The sequence below is a fragment of the Bos javanicus genome, chromosome 17, assembly GCF_032452875.1.
Source record: "Bos javanicus breed banteng chromosome 17, ARS-OSU_banteng_1.0, whole genome shotgun sequence".
Taxonomy (NCBI): Eukaryota; Metazoa; Chordata; class Mammalia; order Artiodactyla; family Bovidae; genus Bos; species Bos javanicus.
In genome coordinates, this window is record NC_083884.1 from 54,497,804 (window position 1) to 54,519,584 (window position 21,781).

Sequence of the window (21,781 nt, forward strand, 5' to 3'; positions counted from 1 at the left end):
CATAGGTTCACATCTATGTTTATAGTTTACATGCCTTGCTATTTTTGGCACATGATGCTGGTTTTCCATTTACCAAAGGGATGCAAGGTCTCCTCTGAAACTTTCACATAAGCAAGAAAAAAGGGGGAGAGACTCTAAAAACGGAAGTAAATAACGGTCCAGGCAGTGCAGGACTGCCAGAGACATTGGTTCAGGGCCCTGCCTGCGTCGCCCAGGACTTAATGTGGGTTTTTTTGTTCGGTGAGCAGGAAGCAAGGCAGCGAAGACAGCCTCCAGGGCCCCGAACCGGCCCCCGTAGGGGACGAGGAAGTGCTCTCATGAAAGGCGGCCCTGGCGTGGAGAGTTGGGGGGTCCCAGGCCCCTGCTCCCTAGAGCACACTCATCCTGCGCGGCCGGACGAGGTGATGGAGTAGCGCCGGACCGCGACTGCGCATGCACGTCTCACCTCTGCTGGCGCCGCCCTGTGTTTCCATAGCAGCATGTCCTACGGGAAACCGAGCACGTGTGTAGAGCCTTGACAGTCATCTCTGGTTGTTTTGTTTTTAGTTTGTTTGATTTCTTTCTTGTTTTAAAGGGGACAAAAAAAAAAAAAAAAGACGACTCCATGACATCGACTTTGGCCGCTGGCTGGCTGAATGGGCGGGTGTGAGGAGTTGCAGACCCAAAGCCTCGTGCATTGGGGGACAATTGCTTTTTAAGACGTTTTTATGCCAAAAATCCTTCCTTGTGAACTCAGAATGGTGTTAAGAGATACCAACTGAATGTGTGTGAGGTTTGAACATCGGGAAGAACTGGTGGGAAACTCTGGTGGTGTGGTCCGAGGCCACAGTTGGCTGCATTTGAAAGGGAGAGGAAGAGCAGGTGTGACTTCGTGCAAAACCCCAAATCGTGGCACGTTCTAGAATGTGGATTCATGGAGTCAGGACAGGGCTAGCCCTCAGTAGATGCAGCCTGATTCGACCCAACTTATTCCTAAGAAGGACTATAAATCTTTTTAATGAGTAGAGCTGTAATCAGGAAAACGGAAAGGGCTTGATACATAAGAGCTTGCCGGGGGCGGGGGGGCGGGGGTGGTGCGGATTTTGCATTCCCAGAAGGGCATTTGGTGGTTATGGTGGGACATCTCCTCTCAAGGACTGAACGAGTGTGTTCATGACAGCCGCTCAGAGCTGAAACTTTTCTTAAATAGTTGAAGGGGCTCTAGTCAATCTCCTGTTAAATTACAGAAACTTCAGGGTGAAATTAAATCCTACACTTCCATGTACATTACATGGCTTAAGAGTAAACAGCAACAACAAATACTTTCAATTTTCTAACTAGTCTGAACTCTTGAGCAGTTCAGAAATCATTTCGAGCTTCCAGGAGCTATCCCATGGCTTCAGGTGTATGATCAGAGTTAGCGCCAATGACATCTATCCTGTATATTAGCAGCTCAGCTTGCTTATAACCTGTGTATTCTAGAGGCTGCTAAGATTCTGTTTTCTTTTTCAGCAGTAGCTGATTGTTGTAGTCAGTGAAACAAACAGTTACCCAGTTTGTGGAGGGCTAGTTAAGAAGTACTTTCATTCAGCTGAGACATAAATGATCATCCTTATTGGCAAAGCTCTGTTAGGATCTAAACAATAACTATAGGATACCCTTTTAGAGAAGATTCTTGAAACCTAGAGCAGTCCTCGGGTCCAAGGCAACCAGAGCTTGGCACAGGAAGTCCCCTTTTGTAGCCAGCATTCCAGAAAGAAAAAAGTTTACGTTTTTGACTTCCAACTAACATTGGGAAGTTTGGTTGCAGTTCAAGTGTGACTTCTTCCAGGGTCCCGTGTGGGTAACTGTGAAGTTCAAGAGGGAGGAAAATTGGAAGGACTTGGCCTGGGGGATTCCCAGTGCTTTGTGGAATCTGCCTTGAGGAAAATAGTGTCGGTAATCAGGATCAGAAGTATGAGCTCTCCTGTAGCTTCTGGCTGATCCCTGTTGAAAGGGGCACTTTCTGCAGAGACAGAGCAGCAGGTCTTGTGTCTGCTGCCAAGTGTGTTCACAGAGCTTCCACAGATCTTCATAAGCTCTTGACTGTCATTTAGCCAGACTCTTCTTTCTACCTTATAAGCAGTACAGAGTTAGAGAAGGCTGGTTTCCTAGAGCCAAGGACACCCATCTGATGGAGGGTCCTCTGGCCTGCTTTCTTTATTTCTGTAATCCAGTACTTCTTCCTCCTGTGCTTGTTTAAATCTACAGGCTCCACCCCTCCTGGGAACAAATGGGTCTGGTTAGTTTGCAATAAGCACCTTGCAGTGGTTCAAGTCAGCCGGCTCTTCGTCTTAGTCCATGTGGATGCTGACCTGGTAGTGGGGGGCTCGCCCGGAGGGGCGGGGCTGGTAGCATGCAGAACTCCTGCAGAACTCCTCCTGTGTTTACACAACTGCATCGGCAATGCCATTTCTCCCACCATGAAACTCTCCGTCGAAGATTTCACATGTGGAAAGGCAGCGATCAGACCGCACTGAACTGTTCAGGCAGGTGGGTTGGGGGAGGCCCATGTTCATTACTATTTTTTTTTTTTTTTAACACTAAGACACACCAAAGAAAGCTGTGGAAAAGAACCACCCCACTGAGCAAAGGATAAGCAGAGAGGGCTGTAACAAAAAGCATTAGAGCTACTTGGAGTGCAGACTCTTGGGGTTTGTCTACACTCCTTAGAGCACAAACATTGATTTTTTTCCCCAAAACCCAACTCTGTCAGGAAAGGGCAGAAGCTGATATGAGCAACTTTTCTAGGTAAGCAAAAAAGGATGCCTATCCTTCTCTTCCATTACTGGCTCATCTGTGGGACCAATTTTTAAGCAAGCAGTGGCCTGCACCTGTGGCCTTGAAGAAGCACATGTTCTCTATCCATCTTTCTTCCGCCCTGTTTCACTTCCCCATCTGTTCCACAGCCTGGCCAGTGGCTCCCACAAAGCCTTATCTAGCCCCTTGCTGGCACTTGGGGCCAGAGAGGCCGTCTACCCACTGGTCTGGCCTTTCTCGTAAGCTAGGGCTCTCGTCCTCCAAGCCTTTCAGGACGAGGCGAAGAACTGTGCAATTTAGACACATAGGCTCCACCTGTCGCTCTCACCCATCTTCCAAAGGGGAGCTTCTTGTCACCAGGGGGAAGAACCAAGACCTCCACTCGCTTCCAAGGTGCTAGGGAAGGTTTCAAGGTCGTTGATTTCAATCTTCTCTCCAGCTTTACAGGCTGAGTTTCATGGGACTACTGACTTTTCTATTCTGTGGTTGATTTCATGCCCGATGCTTCTGTTTTATTCCTGATCCTTTCTACTATGCATTTTCCTTTTATCAGGTGTACAAAGTTAAATACTGTGTATTTATCACTGAAAAGTACATGAATTTAAAAAATAAGCCTTCAGTGTTTTTCCACAAATGTTTAAGCTTCTCTGTAAACTTGAAATAAACAGCAAAATGGTGCAAAGTCTCGGCCTCTTGGGGATGGTTTTTTTTTGGTTAAGTCAGTGGTCTTGAGGTCGCCTGTCCTCATGTCTGTTTGCCTTCCTTAGGCTGGCAGCAAAGTTGAATGCCCGAGTCAGGGCTGATGTACTCAGCAAGTCCCTAATTTAAGCATGTCCTAGTACCTCCCTGGGTCTTCTTAGTGGCGCAGTGGTAAAGAATCCACCTGCCAATGCAGAGACGCAGAAGATGAGGATTCGATCTCTGGATCCAGAAGATCTCCTGGAGTAGGAAGTGGCAACCCATTCCAATATTCTTGCCTGGAAAATCGCACGGACAGAGGAGCCTGGTGGGCCACAGTCCATGGGGTCAAAAAGAGTCGGACACGACTGAGCACGAGAGTACCTCCCTACTGAGAGGGTGGTCCCCACGTCAGCAGTACCAGCGTCACCTGGGAGTGGCTTAGCAATTCAGATTCACAGGCCCCATTCAGACAAGGGCCCCAGGTGACTCACTTGATGCTGAAGTTTGCAACGCACTGCTCTGAGGCAGCTCACTGCCAGATAGAATCTTCTGGTGGAGCCCAAACAGGTGAGCCGCTATGGGAGCAGTTTTAATCACACACTGAATACATCTTGTGGGCAGTCATGCTACGTGACACTCCACCGCATAAGCTGGGTATTGAGCCCATTTTACGGGTCGTCATCTGTAAACAGGCTCAGAAAAGGCTCCGAATTTATCAACTAATTCAGTGTTCTGCAGAGCCTTGATGGTTGCCAGTTTTCATGACGTCTGGAGACTGTTTTAGAACTGCTGCTTTCTCCAGACTGTGGGCTGAAGGTTCCCTGCACTTCAAATGTGAATCCAGCCCACGGCACTGCGTTACTGGCTTTGAACTTCAGTTCTCTGTTATCAGGGGACAGTGGATGAAGTCTGAAAGACTCCTGTTCTGTTATTGCAGAAATAACAGCCCTGAAATACTGGCCTTCGAGTCAAGAGCAGCTGTTGCTATTTAAAGGCTCCCCTCCCCCCATGGAGAATCTGATGAAAGCGAGAAGAAATGCCCACAGGTGCCTCACTTTGCAGAGTTTTAGGGGTTTCAGTCTCCTGGAAGGTCATCCATGGGTGCAAGGCTGAAAAAGCTCTACTTAAGAGGCAGTGCCAAGGAGTGCCAACAAGCGGGGCTGTTAGCAGAATACAAGGCAATTCTGGCGAGTTCAAGATCAGTGCCCCAGCCCTCACCCCGTCTTTAGAAAGGGGGGGGCATAAGAAGTCTCTCCCACTCCAGCAACCATGACTCCTTAGCCTGCAAGAGAATAAACTTTTCCTAAACAGTCCAGCTCCATGGGACCTGTGTATTCAAGCAGGCATTTTTCAAAAACAGTAGCTCAAGGGACTTCCCTGGTGGTCCAGTGGTTAAGAATCTGTCTTTCAATGCAGGGGGCATAGGTTTGATCCCTGGTCAGGGAACTAAGATCCACACTGTGTCCCATGGCTGGGGGGAGAAGGTAGCTTGAACCAAAACTTTTTCAAAGGGGTTGGTAAACTTTTTCTTTCCCTCCCAAAGCAAGAAAAGCCCAGGTTGTCATTTACCCCACAGAAGCAGAGCACTTCTAAAATAAATGTTCCCTTTAACAGTTGGAAATGAATTCCTGACAAGGCGGAGGGGCGGGCTGCTTCCTTTAAGGAGATGCTGAACACCTGATGCAGAATGAAGTGGGTGTGAAGGCCAGGCCAGAAATAGCTTCATTAACATTTCAAACCGGTGGCAAGGTAGATGGAGCCGGTGCTGCTTTTGGTTCAAGGCTTCTGGAAGGCAAATGGGGAGGGAGCATAAGCCAACTTCGTGTCCCCTAAAACTGTGTTCCCTGTAGTATACACCCACACTTTTATGTAAAATGTAAGCACAGGTAAGACACCACAGGAAAAAAAATCCTGTAAACTCCATAGGAACATAAGCTAATGAAGAACCAGACTTCTTAGGCTTTTAAGAGAAGGTTAAATTAGGGGGGAAAAAAAAACTAAGCTCCAGCAATAGACTTGTTTCAGGAACCTTTCTGAACACAGTGAGCTGGGGTAACAGGTGGATTTACTGGTTGAAATAAAAGGGAAGGAAGGAAAGTTCTAGCCCATGCTGTGAAACCACACAGAGATTAAGAAAGTCAATTGTTTTAATGCTTGGTCCTCAGTCATCTTAGTGTAGCTCTTCACAAAGGAAAAACGCTGGCTCCACCTCACGAGTGTGGGGTTGAAGCCTCGGTCGGGGGAAGAGGAACAGCGGCCCAGAGTGCTGAAGAGCTACGACCACACCCGGGGTCCTGCCTTTCTCATAAAGTGCTTAATGGAGCTGTCGGGCCTTGGAGGACCGGCCTGGTCTCCCAGGGGGCTGGAGATGGAAGATTCTGAGGAAAGCCGGCCTTGGAGAAGGCCCCCATGCAGCCATTGCCGCATCACTGGCCTTGGGCCGGAGCTCAGCCCAGTGAGGCTGAACTGAAGGCACGGCAGAGGTGACCTGGCTGCCACTGTGCAGAGTGGTTTACTGCACAAACCCTACACAGAGAATGCAGGAGCAGCTGGGCAACCCTGCAGTGCTTGTGGAGATGACTCAGAATCTGGAACTTTCTCTGGGATGACGTGGCAGCCTTTTCTCCTTACTCGCTGTGCTCTGATGAGGCCTGTGGAGAGCCCAGGTGAGGGGTGGGCATCATTGGTCCATCTGATTACCAAGACCCTGCAAAGAGCAACATGCCTGTCGTCAGTTGATGTGCTTATGGATACGTGTGCACCCACCAGTTGCTGCTTACAGGTAAGCCTGGACCATTTGGGACAAAGGAGGGTTGGGCACTTTCCCCGAGGACATCTGGATGACCCTCCACAACTGAAAGTACTCAGGTAGATCCTAGAGGTACCCAACCTTTCTTGCTCTACAAGTCAAATTTAAGTAGAGTGTGGATACAGATTTCGTCATGCTACATTCTCATAAATAACCTGTGCTTAGTCGCTCAGTCGACTCTTTGCAACCCCATGAACTGTAGCCCGCCAGGCTCCTCTGTCCATGGGGATTCTCCAGGCAAGAATATTGGAGTGGGTTGCCATGCCCTCCTCCAGGGGATCTTCCCAACCCAGGGATCAAACCTAGGTCTCCTGCATTGCAGGTGGATTCTTTACCAGCTGAGCTACCAGGGAAGCCCTAACTAGCCTGAGACGTCACTGTTTAAAATGGTGCTAGATTTTAAAGGGTGAGTCCATCTGAAGAAAAGTATGAAGCAAATGTTAGTACGGATGGTCCAGAAATGGAGTGGATGATGAGAGTGGTGTGTGACCGCCTGGGTGGACAATACACCTAAATGTGCTGGGTTCTCACCACTGGTACAAGAGGCAGGTGAGGTCAGGTGCTTTGGCCTGCCTGCTGGGAGTTCAGGAGGCGGCCTACCTGCTCATAGTCTTCCACGTATTTATATTTCTTCTCTCGATAGTAGTATCTCTTCTTCATGCAGTAGAGGACTATGACGTCACACAGCACTGTGGCCTGAACGTGGCGCAGGGCAAGAAAGAATGAACCAAGTTGCTGTGGTCTCTGCTCTTCTGTGCGTGCCCCTTCCCATGACACCTGGGATCCTCCAAGGAAAGGAAAGGCTCCCCCATCTCTCGGGGGAAACGATTAGGCCCCAAGGGGCATGGTCTTAGAGAATGGCAGGTGGAGGCAGCAGGATGGGGAAAGGGAAACAAGGCTGGAGGGCTGAGTCTAGAAACAAGTCTGGGGTCAAGGGGAAGGACCGGGGTGGCAGTGGAGAGTCTCAATTTGCTGTGCTAGCCACTGCTGGGAGGGCTGCAACCCTGGGGCAGGGTGGGGGGTGGGGATGAGTAACTGGAAGGTCTAAATGAGCCACTCACCACCCCTAAGAGCGCCAAGCCGGAACCAATGTTGATCATGGTGGGGATGATGTCAAATTTCCCAGCCTGCGAGTGATAGGAGAAAAAGAAAAAGTTGTGATGGGGGTAGAGAGTGGGCCCTCTGCCCCCCGACCAACCCAGAAGAAGACTACTGGGCTCTGAACAAGGGGAGCCGGTGGCCAGGCTACCTTTCCAAACACGATGATGTCAAAGCGGATGCCATAGGCTTTGATGAGCGTGCGGTGCTCAGCACCGTTCAGGTCGCTGTAGTACTTGGCAAACCTGTGGAGAGAAGGCCAGGTTACAGTGCAAAGGCACAGGCGGCCTGAGACAGCATCTGGATCCTGGCAAGGGTTGTCAGAGTGAACTGCTGAGGCCCTGGCGGAGTTGGCACGGGCTAAGGATTCACTCAAGCCTGCATGCTGTATAGACCACACTCTAGTATTCTTGCCTGGAAAATCCCATGGATGGAGGAGCCTGGTAGACTACAGTCCATAGGGTCGCAAAGAGTCGGACACAACTGAGCAACTTCACTTCACGTCTTCTAGCTCCTCAAGGCCTTTCCTGGCTAATGTGAGCCATGTGGGAGAAGGGCTGGCCTGCTGAGGAGGAGGGCGCCTGGGCCCACAGTGCAGAAGGCCTGGAATGCAGGCAGAAGGGCATACAAAGAGATCCCCCGTCTGTCATCTCTGTCACCTGCTACGACTTAAAACCAGAACTTCCTCCTCTGAAAGTCCTTCCTGACACTGCTGAGCCCCCTGCCTCTCTGAGAAAGGAGACCGTGGCCACTAATAAAAGGTGGCCAGGCAGCAGCAATCATGAAGACTGCTTTGTGGGTGGGAAAGACAGCATCAGCATTGGACCTTTTTTTTTTAAATTAAAGAACCTTTGACCCATCAGTAGGAAGAGTAGATGAAAAAAATGTGGTATGTCCACACAGTGGAATATTATTTAGCTATAAAAAGAGAGGTACTGATAAATGCTACAACGTGGATGAACCTGGAAAAAAATGATGCTAAGTGAAAGAAGCCAGTCACAGAAGGCCACCCCTATGATATGAGTCCCTTCCTATGAAATTCAAGAATCAGTAAATTAGGTAGATTACTGGTTGCCAGGGGCTGAGGTAGATGGAAGGATAGAGAGGTGAAAGCTTAAGAAGCTGGGGTTTCTTTCTGAGGTGATGAAAACATTCTAAAATTGCAGTAATCATTGCACAACTCTGAATATGAATATGCTTTAAAAAAAACCCTCTGAATTCTACTTTAAATGGGTGAACTGTGTAGAATATGAACTATATCTCAATAAAGCCACTTAAAAAGAACAAGAGAGGGAATGTTGTGGGGAGAACCACTGAGATTTTTACCATTTGCTGCCCATGTTACACAGGGGATCCACCAGGAGCCTAAGCTGTGGCCTGAGATCTGTCTGGCTCCCAACTTCCATGCTGTGGTCCAGGCCTGGGGAACTCAGGTGGGACTAATGCTGACGGGTGTCCTTGTGAGGACTTTTCTCTGTTCTGGGGTTCCAGCCCAAGCTGGAGGGTTTTCCACAGTGGTTTCTACAAGAACTGTGTAACCACAGAGATAGAGCAGTGCAAATCAGACTTCCTTATTAGGAAAAAATGTAAGTATCTTCCCTTCTAATCAGTGAACCAGATGGTTCAAAAGGACAGCAGATCCTGCATGCATTTGATTCCACACATCATCACTAGGCTTCTCTGATAGCTCGGTTGGCAAAGAATCCGCCTGCACTGCAGGAGACCCCGGTTAGATTCCTGGGTCAGGAAGATCCACTAGAGAAGGGACAGGCTACCTACTCCAGTATTCTTGGGCTTCCCTTGTGCCTCAGCTGGTAAAGAATCTGCCTGAAATCGGGAGACCTGGGTTCTATCACTGGGTTGGGAAGATCCTCTGGAGAAGGGAAAGGCTACCCACTCCAGTATTCTGGCCTGGAGAAGTCCATGGACTTTGTAGTCCATGGGTCCCAAAGAGTAGGACAGGACTGAGCAACTTTCACGTCACTTCACTTCATCACCACTAGAGGGCGATAAGTGCAGGACAAGAGCACCATTCTTCATTCTTGCTGGGAGAATTCCACAGACGGAGGAGCCCGGCAGGCTATACAGTCCACAGGGTCACAAAGAGTCAGACGTGACTGAAACGACTTAGCACACAACAGCACAGCCTGCTCAGATGGTCCTCCCTGGTGCTTGGTTTTGGTGTGGAAAATGCAACAAAGACCGCATGAAAATGTACATGGTGCCGATTTCATTGGGTCAAGGAAGTGACAATTGTCAGCCAAAAAGTGACTGGTCCCTCAGCCCTCTCCTCAGATTACCAGCTGCACTGGTTTGAATACTGTCCCCCAAGTTCATGTCTACCTAGAACCTGTGGGTGCGACCTTACTTACAAATAGGGTCTCCGCAGATGTAATCACAGTTAAGATGAGGTCATACGGGATTGGGGTGGACCCCAAATCCTATACAACTGGTGTCCTTATAAAAGACGAAGGACACACAGGGACACAGACACAGAAAGGAGGAGGCCATGGGATGACAGAGGCAGAGACTGGAGCGATGCATCTGTAAGCCAGGGACCACCAAGGGTTGTCAGGAGCCATCAGAAGCAGGAAGAGGCCAGGAGGTACACTGGCCTGTATATACAGGAGCCTGGCCTGCAGATGCACTGATCTGAGGCTTCTGTTCTCCAGAATTGTGAGAACAGAGTCCTGCCACTTGGAGCCAGCCAGTTTGTCGTCGTTTGTTAGGGCAGTCCTGGGGAACGAATGCACAGCACTTCCCACACGGATGTACCAGCAAAGGCCTTTCCTGAGACGAAAACCTGTATCCCTGCTCCTTGGAGATTCTAGGGGCCAGATCACCTAAGAAGCCAATTCACGAGTCAGGCCCCAGAGGCCTTTGGACTGGAGGACCACAGACTCAGGCATTCCTCAGAATTAGTGGCACGGTCCTGGTGGAGGCTGGTCTGGGAAAGCTAAAGCAGGCAGACTCTCCTGGAGGCAAGAAAAGGCAGGGAGGGCTCTCACGGGTTGGAATGCCACAGGGGCGAGGCCCTGCTTGGACCACTCTCCCTGGAGCATGCCTCCCCTCCTGCCCTTGGTCTTGGGTGGGCGTGGAGGCCCCCACTGGGGAGTGATCCAGTTGCCAGCGCCCCCAACACATGAGGCATGGGGCCCAAGCTCGCACCCACCTGAAATTGTAGCCTGGGGATACGTTGTGGGCCAAGTCACGGGTGTCTAGGCGGCGGAAGGAATACCTGGGCAGGCAGAAGGAGGCGGCCCTGTCCAGGTTGCAGTTCCACTTGATCTGGATGCCCATGATGCCTCCCTGTGGGGTGCGAGCAGAGCCCGTTCTAGAAGGTGATGTGTCAAAGGTCGTGCTAGAACAGCCAGGACTGGGACTTTTCTGGTGGTTCAGTGGCCAAGACTCTCCACTCCCAAAGCCAGAGGCCTGGGTTCAATCCCTGATCAGAGAACTAGGTCCCACAACTAAACACCCTGAATGAGGCAGCTAAGGACCCCGCATGCCACAGTGTAGATCCCATGCACTCCAACTAAGACCATGTGTGCATGCTAAGCCGCTTCAGTCATGTCCGACTCTTTGCGATCCCATGGACTGTATCCCGCCAGGCTACTCTGTCCATGAGATTCTCTACTCTGTCCATGAGATTCTCCAGGCAAGAATACTGGAGTGGGTTGCTATGCCCTCCTCCGGGGGATCTTCCCCACTCAGGGATCAAACCCGGGTCTCTCACATTGCAGGCGGATTCTTTACCAGCTGAGCCACCAAGGAAGCCATAACTAAGACCTAGTACAGCCAAATAAATAAATACATAATTTTTTTTTTTTAAAGAAAAGCCAAGACCTGCACCCACCTCAATGGCTATGTCCTGGAAGCTGTGCCCTGCGCTTTCCACAATTTTTCCAAGTCGGAATATGGGGCAGAAGGGATCTGTTTTCGCATCATAAATGCACGTTTTGAGGTAGGTGGTGGTGATGTTGGGAAGGATATTCCTCCTAAAGTCAGGAGGAAGCAGAAAATAGGAGCGAGGAAAACCTCAAAGAAGAGCCAGAAGTTTCTCCAAGACATTGGTGAACTCACACGGCTGGTCGCCACTTACTTGCTGAAGTTAAATTTGGGATACCAGATGTTGTTCTTAACCAAAAGAGTGAAGTTTTCTGCAGCCTTTAAAAAAGCAGGCCTGAAAAAAATTATAACATATTGTTAATAAAAGTACAAACATATGTACACTCCTAATATACCTAGGTAATATTTTTAAGCAGCAGACACACGTGTGTCTTACAATATCACTTTGCCAAAAAAAAAGTAAAACATTTCTCATGGGTTTGTTTTTTTTTTGCTACTCTCCTTTGCATAAACACTAGGTCAAGAGAGGAGACAGTAAACCAAGGTTTCTGGTTTCTTCCAAGCACAGAAGGGCAGGGCCTTTTCCTTGAGGCCATGGGAATTTAAGAACCTGAGGAACAGTTACCGACCTGGGTGGGAGGGGCAGGGCCTCCTGGCCTCCCTAGCAATCACTGGGTCTGGCAGGTGCTGGATTTCAGGGCTTACCTCAGGTGTCCGCAACAGATCTGGTTTAACAAGTGAAAGCAAAGGTGAGTTCACCTAGAGGCTGGAAACAGCATGTGGCGAGAGACTGCTGCTGCACCACCTCTTCCCGGAAGTGCCACGTCAGCTTCTGCTGACGGCAGGAGCAGAATCTGTCCCGCGATGGGGGGCGGGTACTCTGCCTTAGGGCATTTCTACAGGGGGATGTGGTACTGTGAAGTGACCCCTCGGTGGAGGAGGCCCCCGGACCCTGGTCGAATTTTTTTTTTTTTTTTGGCTGCATCACCTGGCATGCAGAATCTCTGTTCCTCGACCAAGGATTGAACCTGTGCCCCCTGCAGCGTAAGTGCAGAGTCTTAGCCACTGGACCACCAGAGAATCCCTCAACTCACCTTTTTTTTTTAATTGACATTCATTTCGAAATAAAACTTTCCATCATGACTATAAAAAAATATCATTTGCCACAAGTCAGAGGTCATCATTCAAATACATATAACTAAGTCAGAACAATGTCATTACAAACTGTGGTTCCCATTTTGTCGTGTACTGAGCCTGGGGCTTGTTCTTGGTGAGAAATGGAAATCAGTGAGGGATACAGACTCCTGACCAGCACCTCCTCCTTGACATTGGCTCAGGGCTGAGTAAGAGTGAAGACAGGAATGCCTTTCTCTCCATGTGACTCAGTGTTATTTCATGTTATCAGTAAACACTTAAAAACCATCCTACACTGATGTAATCTATAATAGCGCTGTGCAGTGAAAATATACTGTGAGACACAAAGTGTTAGTCGCTCAGCTGTGTCTGACTCTTTGCAACCCCATGGACTGTACCCTGCCAGGCTCCTCTGTCCATGGAATTCTCCAGGCAAGAATACTGGAGTGGGGTGCCATTCCCTTCTCCAGGGGATCTTCCCAACCCAGGGATCAAGACACAAACTGTGTTGTAATTTAAGTTTCCTGATAGTCACATTAAAAAGTAACAAGTGAAATGAACTTTTCTATAATAACTCAATGTGTCTAAAATAATATTCCAACACGTAAACAACAAAGAATATTATTAATGAGATACTGTGATTTGGTCGCTAAGTTGTGTCTGACTCTTGTGACCCCATGGACTGTACCCCACAAGGCTCCTCTGTCCACTGTATTTCCCAGGCAAGAATACTGGAATGGGTTGCCATTTCTTTCTCTAGGGGGTCTTCCTGACCCAAGGATGTAACTGACATCTCCTGCATTGCAGGTGGATTCTTTACTGCTGAGCCATGAGGGAAGCCCTAATCAGATATTACATATCCTTTTCTTAAATAATTTAAAGTATGCAAAACCTGGAGTGTATTTTACCCTGAGAGCTCATTTTGGACCCAGCTGCATTTCCTCCTTCCTTTCTTTCCTAGGCATGCAGCATGTTAATTTCCTGGCCGTGATGGAACCCATGACCCCTGCATTGATAGCACGGAGTCTTAACCACCTACTCACCAGGTAAGTCCCCCAGGCTGCATTTCAAGAACTCAGTAGCCACACGTGGCCACCAGCTCCATAAGGTCCTTTCCAGCCCCAGAACGCTAGGATTCCTTGTCTTGTGGAATTCCCTTCCGTAGCCGGAGCTGCTGCCCTCAGCAACCTGCAGATCTCAACACTGTCTTGTGTTGAGACACACTCAGGATGATGTTCATCTGGTTACCTGCTCCCCTGGGCTTATCTAGGCCTCAGTCTGAATTCTGAGTAAGGAAGGCCTCCAGGTTGCTAGCGATTCCAGACTCCAAAAGCGTTACCTCTAGCTCCACCCACTCACAGCACAGATGATCACAGTTAGGCTGTGTTACTCAATGTTACTCAAGGCAACCTTGAACCTGCTCTAGTTTATCAAATACATGTCCATGAACATTAATAATCTTCCTGCCCAGCATCTGCTCCCCTTTTTTCTGGTAACAGAACTCCATGCTTCCTTTAGAATCCACTCAGCCTGTGTCATCTGGGTGGATCTGATTTCACCTCTAGCCAGGAAGGCCTGTGACCCAGGCCCGAGTCATAAGCAAAATCCATCCCCCAACCACAGGAATGGGCTGGATGGGTTGACAGATGTGGCTGAAGATGTAAAGACGGACAGGTCTAGAATCTCTATGGGTTTTCCAGGTGGCATAGTGGTAAAGAATCTGCCTGCCAATGCAGGAGACTCAAGAGACACAAGTTTGATCCCTGGGTTGGGAAGATCCCTGGGAGGAAGGCATGGCAACCCACTCCAGTACTCTTGCCTAGAGAATCCTCATGGACAGAGTAGCCTGGCGGGCTACAGTCCATAGGGTTGCAAAGAGTCGGACATGACTGAGCACACACAGAACCTCTATGGACAGCTGGACAGGGAGACCTGGGATACGTCCTGGGTCCTGGGAATGAAGCTAACAAGGAAGAAAGCAGAGGCCAGAGGTGGAGACTCAGACGCTGTCCCCTGAGGCCCAGATCTAGCCATGCTGGGATCTCTGTGGTTAGCTGAACAATAAACCGCCCCCACTGTGAATGCATGTGTGTGAGCATGCATGTGTGTGTGTGTGTGTGTATGTGCACATACCCGCTAAAGGCCCTGAGAACTGTTTCCTGTCAGTTACTTGCAACTGACAGATTTCTAACATAGAAATAAGTCATCTGCACTCTTATCATGGGTGATAAACACTGTGGCCCATCCGCCACTGATGGTTGAGAACCGTCAGCCCAGGGAAGCCTGCCAGCACAGGCTGACACTGAGAGCACAAAGCCCAATTCCCGGTTGCCTCCCCCAAGCCCGAGACCCAGCCTTGAGGACACTTGCGTTCCTTGAGTAGGACTCACTTTGGCACTTCTGTGTCGTCCTCCACCGGGCACCAGGCTGCCACCTCACATGTCTTCAAGGTCCCATTGAATGACACGCACCTCCCTGTCGCGACTCCTACAGGGGAGAGGGGCACCCAGGTCTGTGGGGGTCTTCTACTTTCTACTTTGTGAGTCAGAGTGGAAGCTCTGCCATGCATCCTATGCAGTCAGTCTCAAGCTATTCCAATCCTGGGATTTACACTGTCCAGAGATTCAAACTGGAGGAAAAGATCTGCCTGAGACCTAGCCACATCTCTGCTTTGCCGATCACAGGGTGATGCTGAGCCACGGGACAGGGCAAGATCTGGGATGGTTTCTGGGGTGCAAAGGACAGAGATGAATTTCGAGAGGGTCCCGGGAGCCCCGTCTGGGTCATGTGAAGGCACTGGGGGGTGCGGGGGATTCCTCCACCACGGAGATCTCCCTCTGAGAGGGCCCCTCCCCCACCACGGGGAGGCAGTCTGGTTGGAGGCTGCCCTCCCCAGCCTAAGCGTCTCCTGTGGGGTCATGGTCACAGATTCATACCGCTGCTGTGGGTGCCTGCAGAGCCGGCAGTGCAGTTGGCATCAGTTTCACACACAGTGGTCTTACCCGGGATCTGGAGGAGGAAGAACCAGTGAAAACAGGTTTCACACAGCCTGGCCCCACCTACTGAGGGACAAGGATGGAGATGGGGGTATGAGGCCCAAGGCTCTTCTCCAAGAAGCTCCCTACCTCAGGACAGAGGCCTTGCGTCTGATTCATGGTGATGACCATGTTGGTCATGATGAAGACAGAATTTTCCTCCTGCAGAGAGGGCAGAGGGGAGACAGAGCTGCGTGTGACCTTCAGGGGAGCCAGGCAGAGCCACAAGGAGGGTCGGACATTATTAAGACAGCACCTTTCACTCCTCCCACATGCCACACCAGAAGTAGTTAAACACTGATCTTAGGGTCTCCCGTTCTTGCCTATGACAGTTTATAACCGACTGGAAACAGGGACTCAAACACCTGCACATGTGTTCACAGCAGCAGCATTTACAACAGGCCAAAGGTGGAAATAACTCTGCATCTATCAAGGGGTGAATGGATAAATAAACTGTCTAATGGGTGAATGGATAAACAAACTGCAGTCCACACCTGTGATGGAATATGACTCAGCCATTCAAAGGAGCAAAGCACGGACATGGCTACAAGGTGGATGAACTTCAGAATATGACGCTGAGTCCAAGAAGTCAGATACAAAAGGCCGCGTAGTCTGTGAGCCCATCGATATGAAATGTACAGAAGAGGCAAATCCAGAGACAGAAAGTAGGTTAGTGGGTGTAATGGGGTCAGGGTGGGGGGGAAGGTGGACGAGAAGGTGATAACTTAATGAGTGTGGGGTTTTCTTTCAGACTGATAAAAATGTTCTGGAGCTAGATTGAGGTGATGTTGGACATCCCTGTGAATGTGCTAAATGCCACTGAATTTGTCATTCTGAACTGGTTAATAATGCAATACGTGAATTTCACCTCCATTAAAAAAAAAAAAAAAACATGTCTACACTCTGAAACAGTTCCTTAATAAAGCTTGACTTGTTGAGGGAAAAGAGCCAAGAAGTGCCTGGAATATCCTTTGCCAACTGGACTACCTCAGAGGCCCAGAAACATGAGAGCGCAAGTTTGGCTGGTTCTCTTTCCTAACAGGAACTAAAGTAAATACATCAAACATACTATACAGAAGACCCAATCAGGGTTAGCCACTGACACTTCTCCCTTAGAGAAGGTTCTGTTTCCTCCTCCCAAGGCAGCCCACCAGGCTCCCCCATCCCTGGGATTCTCCAGGCAAGAACACCGGAGTGGGTAGTGACCTTCTAGTACATGGAATAAAAGACAAAGGTCCTGCAAATTCAAGTTGGACCTTCCACAATGGCCACTGATACTCTAAAATGAAATGCTCTGAGCAGTTCACACTTCCAGGAAGAGCAGTCAGTGCGGGGAGCCATCAAGGAAACTCAGGGACCAAAGAGTTTCCAGATGTCTCCACCCCCAGGTCTGACAAGGTGATGGAAGCTCTGGGAACAGTTGGCATCTTTCAAGGACACATGGAACGTGAAGTCACTCAGTCATGTCTGACAAGGTGATGAAAGCTCTGGGAACAGTTGGCATCTTTCAAGGACACATGGAACGTGAAGTCGCTCAGTCATGTCTGACTCTTTGAGATTCCATGGACTGTAGCCTACCAGGCTCCTCAGTCCATGGAATTTTCCAGGCAAGAGTACTGGAGTGGGTTGCCATTTCCTTCTCCAGGGGATCTTCCCAACCCAGGGATCAAACTCAGGTCTCCTGCACTGTAGGCAGACGCTTTACCGTCTGAGCCACCAGGGAAGCCCCTTTCAAGGACAGGCCTGGAGCAAAGCATGTTAGGAGTGGAGGAAATGGCTGGAGGGGGAGGCATGATGATGGGGCAGGAGACCCGGGGCAGGTGCCCTGTCAGGCTCCCATGTTCCATACACAGACACATTGCTCGCTCGGTGTTTACAGAAGACTGCTCCCACATCGCTCCTGAGTTAGACCTGAACCAGTCAGTGAGATTTACTTTTTGTTTCCTATTTCTTATCTCCTTTAAGTTTAAAGAAATTTCGGTCTGGAGGTGAGCTGAGTAGATGTGGTGCAAACAGATATTTGTGTTCCGTCTTTGGAGAAGCAGAAGGGTATCGTGAGAGCTCGTGAGGAGAACCCTGCAGAACTCACGTGGACCCCAGCCCTGATCTGAGATGGAAGGAGAAGTTGCTGTATTTTCCCTTCTACCAAGGGCCACAAGCAGGGTGCCATATCCTTCTGCGTGTTCAGTAAACAGGCTGAGCGTGATATTCCTAGAACCTGCCTCGATGAGGCTGTGGCTTTGCAGGAAGCAGAGGTCTCTCTGTCGGGACAGGCGCCTACAGGACCAGCTGCCTCCAGCAAACTATAAATCCTCTGTTCCATTTGACCTTTATGGCTCCATTAGCTCTGACTTCTCTCTGGGCATCCCCCTAGACCCTTTCCTTGAGAAGGCAAAAGGAAAATGAACACACTTGAAGAAAAAAAAGAGTTTCTAAAGTCCTTGCTCTGAGCCAAGAGTTGGCAGCTTATCTGCACCTGGCCAGCCCAGTCACCTGAGCATGGGGGCCATCTGGAAGGATATGTGGGGACTGGCTACGGATCACAGTCATATCATGGTTAAAGAGAGTCAATATTTAACTTGGAGCTTGTGGATTAACAGATGGAAGACTACGATGCTGTGTCAGCTTCTTCCCTTCCCTTTGTTCCTGATGGAATCCCATGTGGGTAGGTGTGGGTAGGTCTGTTTCCTTCTTGTTTGGCTTTGGGTCTCTAATGGCTGGGGCTTCCCAGGTGGCTCAGTGGTAAAGAATCTGCCTACAATGCAAGAGATGTGGGTTCGATCCCTGGGTAGGGAAGATCCCTTGGAAAAGGAAATGGCAACCCACTCTAGAATTCTTGCCTGGGAAATCACATGGACAGAGGAGCCTGGTGAGCTACAGTCCATGGGGATGCAAGAGTTGGACACAACTCCACAACTCAACAACAACTCTAATGACTGAAAAGATCTACCTTGCAGGTTTACAACAATAAAGTTAAATCATAAAATGTGGAAAGGTGAAAGTTTCACCTGCACTTTTCCCAGGATTTAAAACATATGCTTTTTCACCTTTCAGGGCCTGAGACAGACCGAGATGTCCATATGGAAAGCTTCCTATGTTTAAGCCAGCCATGTTTTAGGGCTGAAGAAACACAGCTGATTGAATATTGCCTGTGGGACCCTAAGCCAAAAAGAGGCCTGTCTACTCTGCTTTCTTGGACTAGAACAATCAGTGTGGGCACTGGTGATCATTAGCACTCTGGGCATGCCGATCACCAGTCAGGTGGGCAAAGTCAAAGGGAAAGCAGTGAACTACAGGCCTGAGCTTTAAAAGACAGAGTCACAGTGGGAGGCTTACCTGAGCTGGAATCACATAATCAGCTACATCCCAGATCCGGAATCCAAGTTTAGAGGTGTTGGTCATGGTGACGCCCTTGGCTTTCACAGTAACTGAGCTGACCACAGAGTCTGTTTCCTGGTAACCCTTTTCCCACACAAACACCCACCTATAAAATAAAACAGGTCTCTTAAATTGCAGATATGGAGAGCCTACTGGACAGTGAGTTGCTGTCAGAAGTCAGAAACAGATGGTTTCGCAACAGTCGCTATATAAATAAATATTACCTCATCCTGTGACTGATAACACAATTAGATAACTGAGAAGTGTTCAGTCTCTTTTTGAAGGAAGAATTACCTTTGATCACATTTGGAAAAGAGATCACAATTTCACCAAGAGGAACTGAATCAGGAAGTTAAGAGATGGTGTTTTTCTTTTTTTTCTTTTCCAAATCCCCTAAATTCAGATCCTGAGTCAGATTTGATCACAGCAAGACATATAAAAGCAAAGCATTTACTGCTTAAAAATCCTCATAACAGAGGCAGACAACCCTCCACAGGAACCCTATAAAGCTACACTGCCCAGGAACTTCACTGGTGGCCCAGTGGTTAAGAATCTGCCTGATAACACAAAGGACATGGGTTCAATCCCTGGTCAGGGTAGATTCCACATGCCTTGGGGCAACTAAGCCCGTGTAACACAACTACTGAGCCAGTGCTCTAGAGCCCATGCTCCGCAATAAGAAAAGCAACCACAATGAGAAGCCCGAGCTCTGCAGCGCAGAACAGCCCCCACTTGCCGCAACTAGACAAAGCCGGTGTTGCAGCAGTGAAGACCCAGTGCAGCCCAAAATAAACTGATTTAAAAAAAAAGCTGCATTGCCCAACAGAAATACAACACAAGTCATATATGTAATTTAAACATTTCTAGTAGCGATGCTAAAAAGAAACATGTAAAATTAATTTTAATGATGTATTTTATGTAACTCAATATGTCCAATATATCTTAACATTATCAATATAAGATGTGTTAATATGATATTTAACTTTTTTTTCGTACTATGCCCTTGAAATCTGGCGTGCATTTTACAGTGACAGCACATTTTGATTCGGAGCAGGAATACTTCAAATGCGCAACAGCCTCATGGGACTTCTGGCTTCCATACAGTACAAGTGCCAGTGTACTGTGTGTAGTCTAGAACTTTAAGATACCCCAGAGTAGGTGTAAACTGATCCTCCTACGAGCAGCAAAAGCCAAAAGGAAAAAGCTGCATGACAATTCCTGATTCCAAAGGTCCAACCTAGCACCGTGAGTTTAGTGAACCCATTAGCGGTGGTGGTTTAGTCACTAAGTCGTGTCTGACTCTTGAGACCCCATGGACTGTAGCCTGCCAGGCTCCTCTGTCCATGGGATTTTCCAGGCAAGAATACTGAAGTGGATTGCCATTTCCTTCTCCAAGGGATCTTCCTGACCCATGAGTCGAACCCAGGTCTCTTGCATTCCAGGCAGATTCTTTACCGACTGAGCTATGAGGGAAACCCAACCCATTAGTAATGGGTTTCAAAATTGAGGGGTCCATCCCAATCACTGGGTTGGTTGTGACGATACTTTGTGACTTAATGAATCCAAACCTGGGGGTTGGCCAGGTGGTTGTGATGTAGACTCCATACCTGGAAAGCCATTTTAGTGAACACTGTCAGTACCTACTGCTGCTGTGCCGATGGATGGTTAGAAGCCAAACCTGCCAGATCATGTGGATTCTTTCAGGCAGTGTTAACAGATTCCGAGCCCCACCCCAGTGGAGGGGGGTGGATTCCTGTTACCGTTAATTCCACAGATGAGTCTCTCATGATCAGATAGGTTTGGGAAACACTAAGACACTGGTTCCTAAACTTTGCTGCACATCAGAATCACCTGGGGAGGTGGTCATACTCTACAGCACTTCAATCAGAAGATCTGGGTCTGAGAGCCGGTAATCAGTATATTTTAAAGATCCCCAAATGGCTCTATGTGCAGTTTGGGGAACACTGTATTAGGCCTTTTAACAAAACAAAACAAACAAACAAAAAATGATGCAGCAGATAACATCTGTCAGCTCAGCACCTGTACACACTCCAGGTGGACCATGAAGGCGGGCCCAGTTGGTAAATTAATTTCCACCTCTTGGCTAGAGTTTAATTTTAGTGTAATGGGTACACCAATTAACGTTAAGCACTCGGTAAGGACTTATGGTGGCAGGATAGGTAAGCAAAGAGGGCAGCATGGCAAATGATGAGGTTAGGGCTGGTGCTTATACCAAAGACTCCAACAACCCCACAATATGAAGGAAATGAACTTTAAGTGATTTTTCAAAGTGTGACCTGGTATCTTGGGTTACCACATGATGCTCAAAGGAAAGGACAGGAAGCCACAGAGCCCAAAGGAACCAAGTGGAAGTCTCAAAACTTGGCTTCTGTCAGCTGACCATCAGAATGGGAAGTGAAGAGCAAAGAGTGAGAGGTTTAGGGCGAAGCCCTCCCAGCCCCCGTCAAAGGCCATCGGGGAGCAAGTGAGAAGGGCAAGAAGCAGGAATGGCGAGGATGAAGGTCTAGCTAGGCTTTGCCTTCAAGACACAACATCAAAGCAGTCTCCGGACCCAGACCCGGGACAGAGCCGGTCCCCCTCGAGGCTGGGGGTGGAGTGGAGTAGATGGAGGATTCGGGGAGTGGGGATATGTCACAGGCTTCGGGTCGCTGTCCCCAGGACCCCACCTGGAGGGCGCTCGCGGGGCTCAGCCGAGGACCTAGGCCAGGATGAGCAGGTGCGCGGCCGGGACCCAGGAGGAGTTCCCGGCCTTCGGGCCACGCCCTGACCCCAGGACCCCCGCGAAGCGGATGCCCGCGGCCGCGCTCACCCGATGACGTAGGCCAGGATGAGCAGCTGCACCGTGCGGTTCATGAGCCCCACTTTACGGCTGCGGATGAGCACGATGCGCGGCGTGTCGTACTCGAACAGGAAGGCCCCCAGCACCGTGCAGCAGCCCGTCATGGCGCCGCCGCCGCGCCGCCCGGCTCTGCGCTCTAGGCCCGGTTGCCGGCCCCGC

General features: G+C 49.3%; 2 protein-coding genes across 8 annotated transcripts in view; one reads left to right on the forward strand and one right to left on the reverse strand.

Moving 5' to 3' along the window:
• CAMKK2 (calcium/calmodulin dependent protein kinase kinase 2) overlaps positions 1-3,460 on the forward strand; it is a 52,600-nt gene extending 49,140 nt beyond the window's left edge. For 4 of the 6 annotated variants that reach the window (XM_061383829.1, XM_061383826.1, XM_061383828.1 and 1 more), the window contains one exon: positions 249-3,460. In XM_061383829.1, the coding sequence (XP_061239813.1) occupies positions 249-321 (73 nt within the window). In that variant the 3' untranslated portion in view covers positions 322-3,460. The remainder of the gene's footprint in view (positions 1-248) is intronic. The other 2 variants (XM_061383831.1, XM_061383830.1) reach the window with 1 other exon arrangement.
• A 2,128-nt stretch (positions 3,461-5,588) lies between these two features.
• Positions 5,589-21,726, reverse strand: P2RX4 (purinergic receptor P2X 4). Of its 2 annotated transcripts, none has more exons than XM_061383835.1 (12): positions 21,593-21,726; positions 18,721-18,868; positions 15,475-15,546; positions 15,286-15,358; positions 14,740-14,836; positions 11,469-11,549; positions 11,223-11,364; positions 10,539-10,675; positions 7,518-7,611; positions 7,330-7,395; positions 6,869-6,964; positions 5,589-6,166 (listed from the first exon to the last, which is right to left on the reverse strand). In XM_061383835.1, exons 1-12 carry the CDS (start codon positions 21,724-21,726, stop codon positions 6,140-6,142), a joined length of 1,167 nt encoding a protein of 388 aa, XP_061239819.1. In that variant the 3' UTR covers positions 5,589-6,139. The 2 variants fall into 2 exon arrangements, with proteins under 2 accessions (XP_061239819.1, XP_061239820.1); XM_061383836.1 differs by lacking the exon at positions 21,593-21,726 and adding an exon at positions 21,450-21,556.
• Between the last annotated feature and the right edge of the window lie 55 nt (positions 21,727-21,781).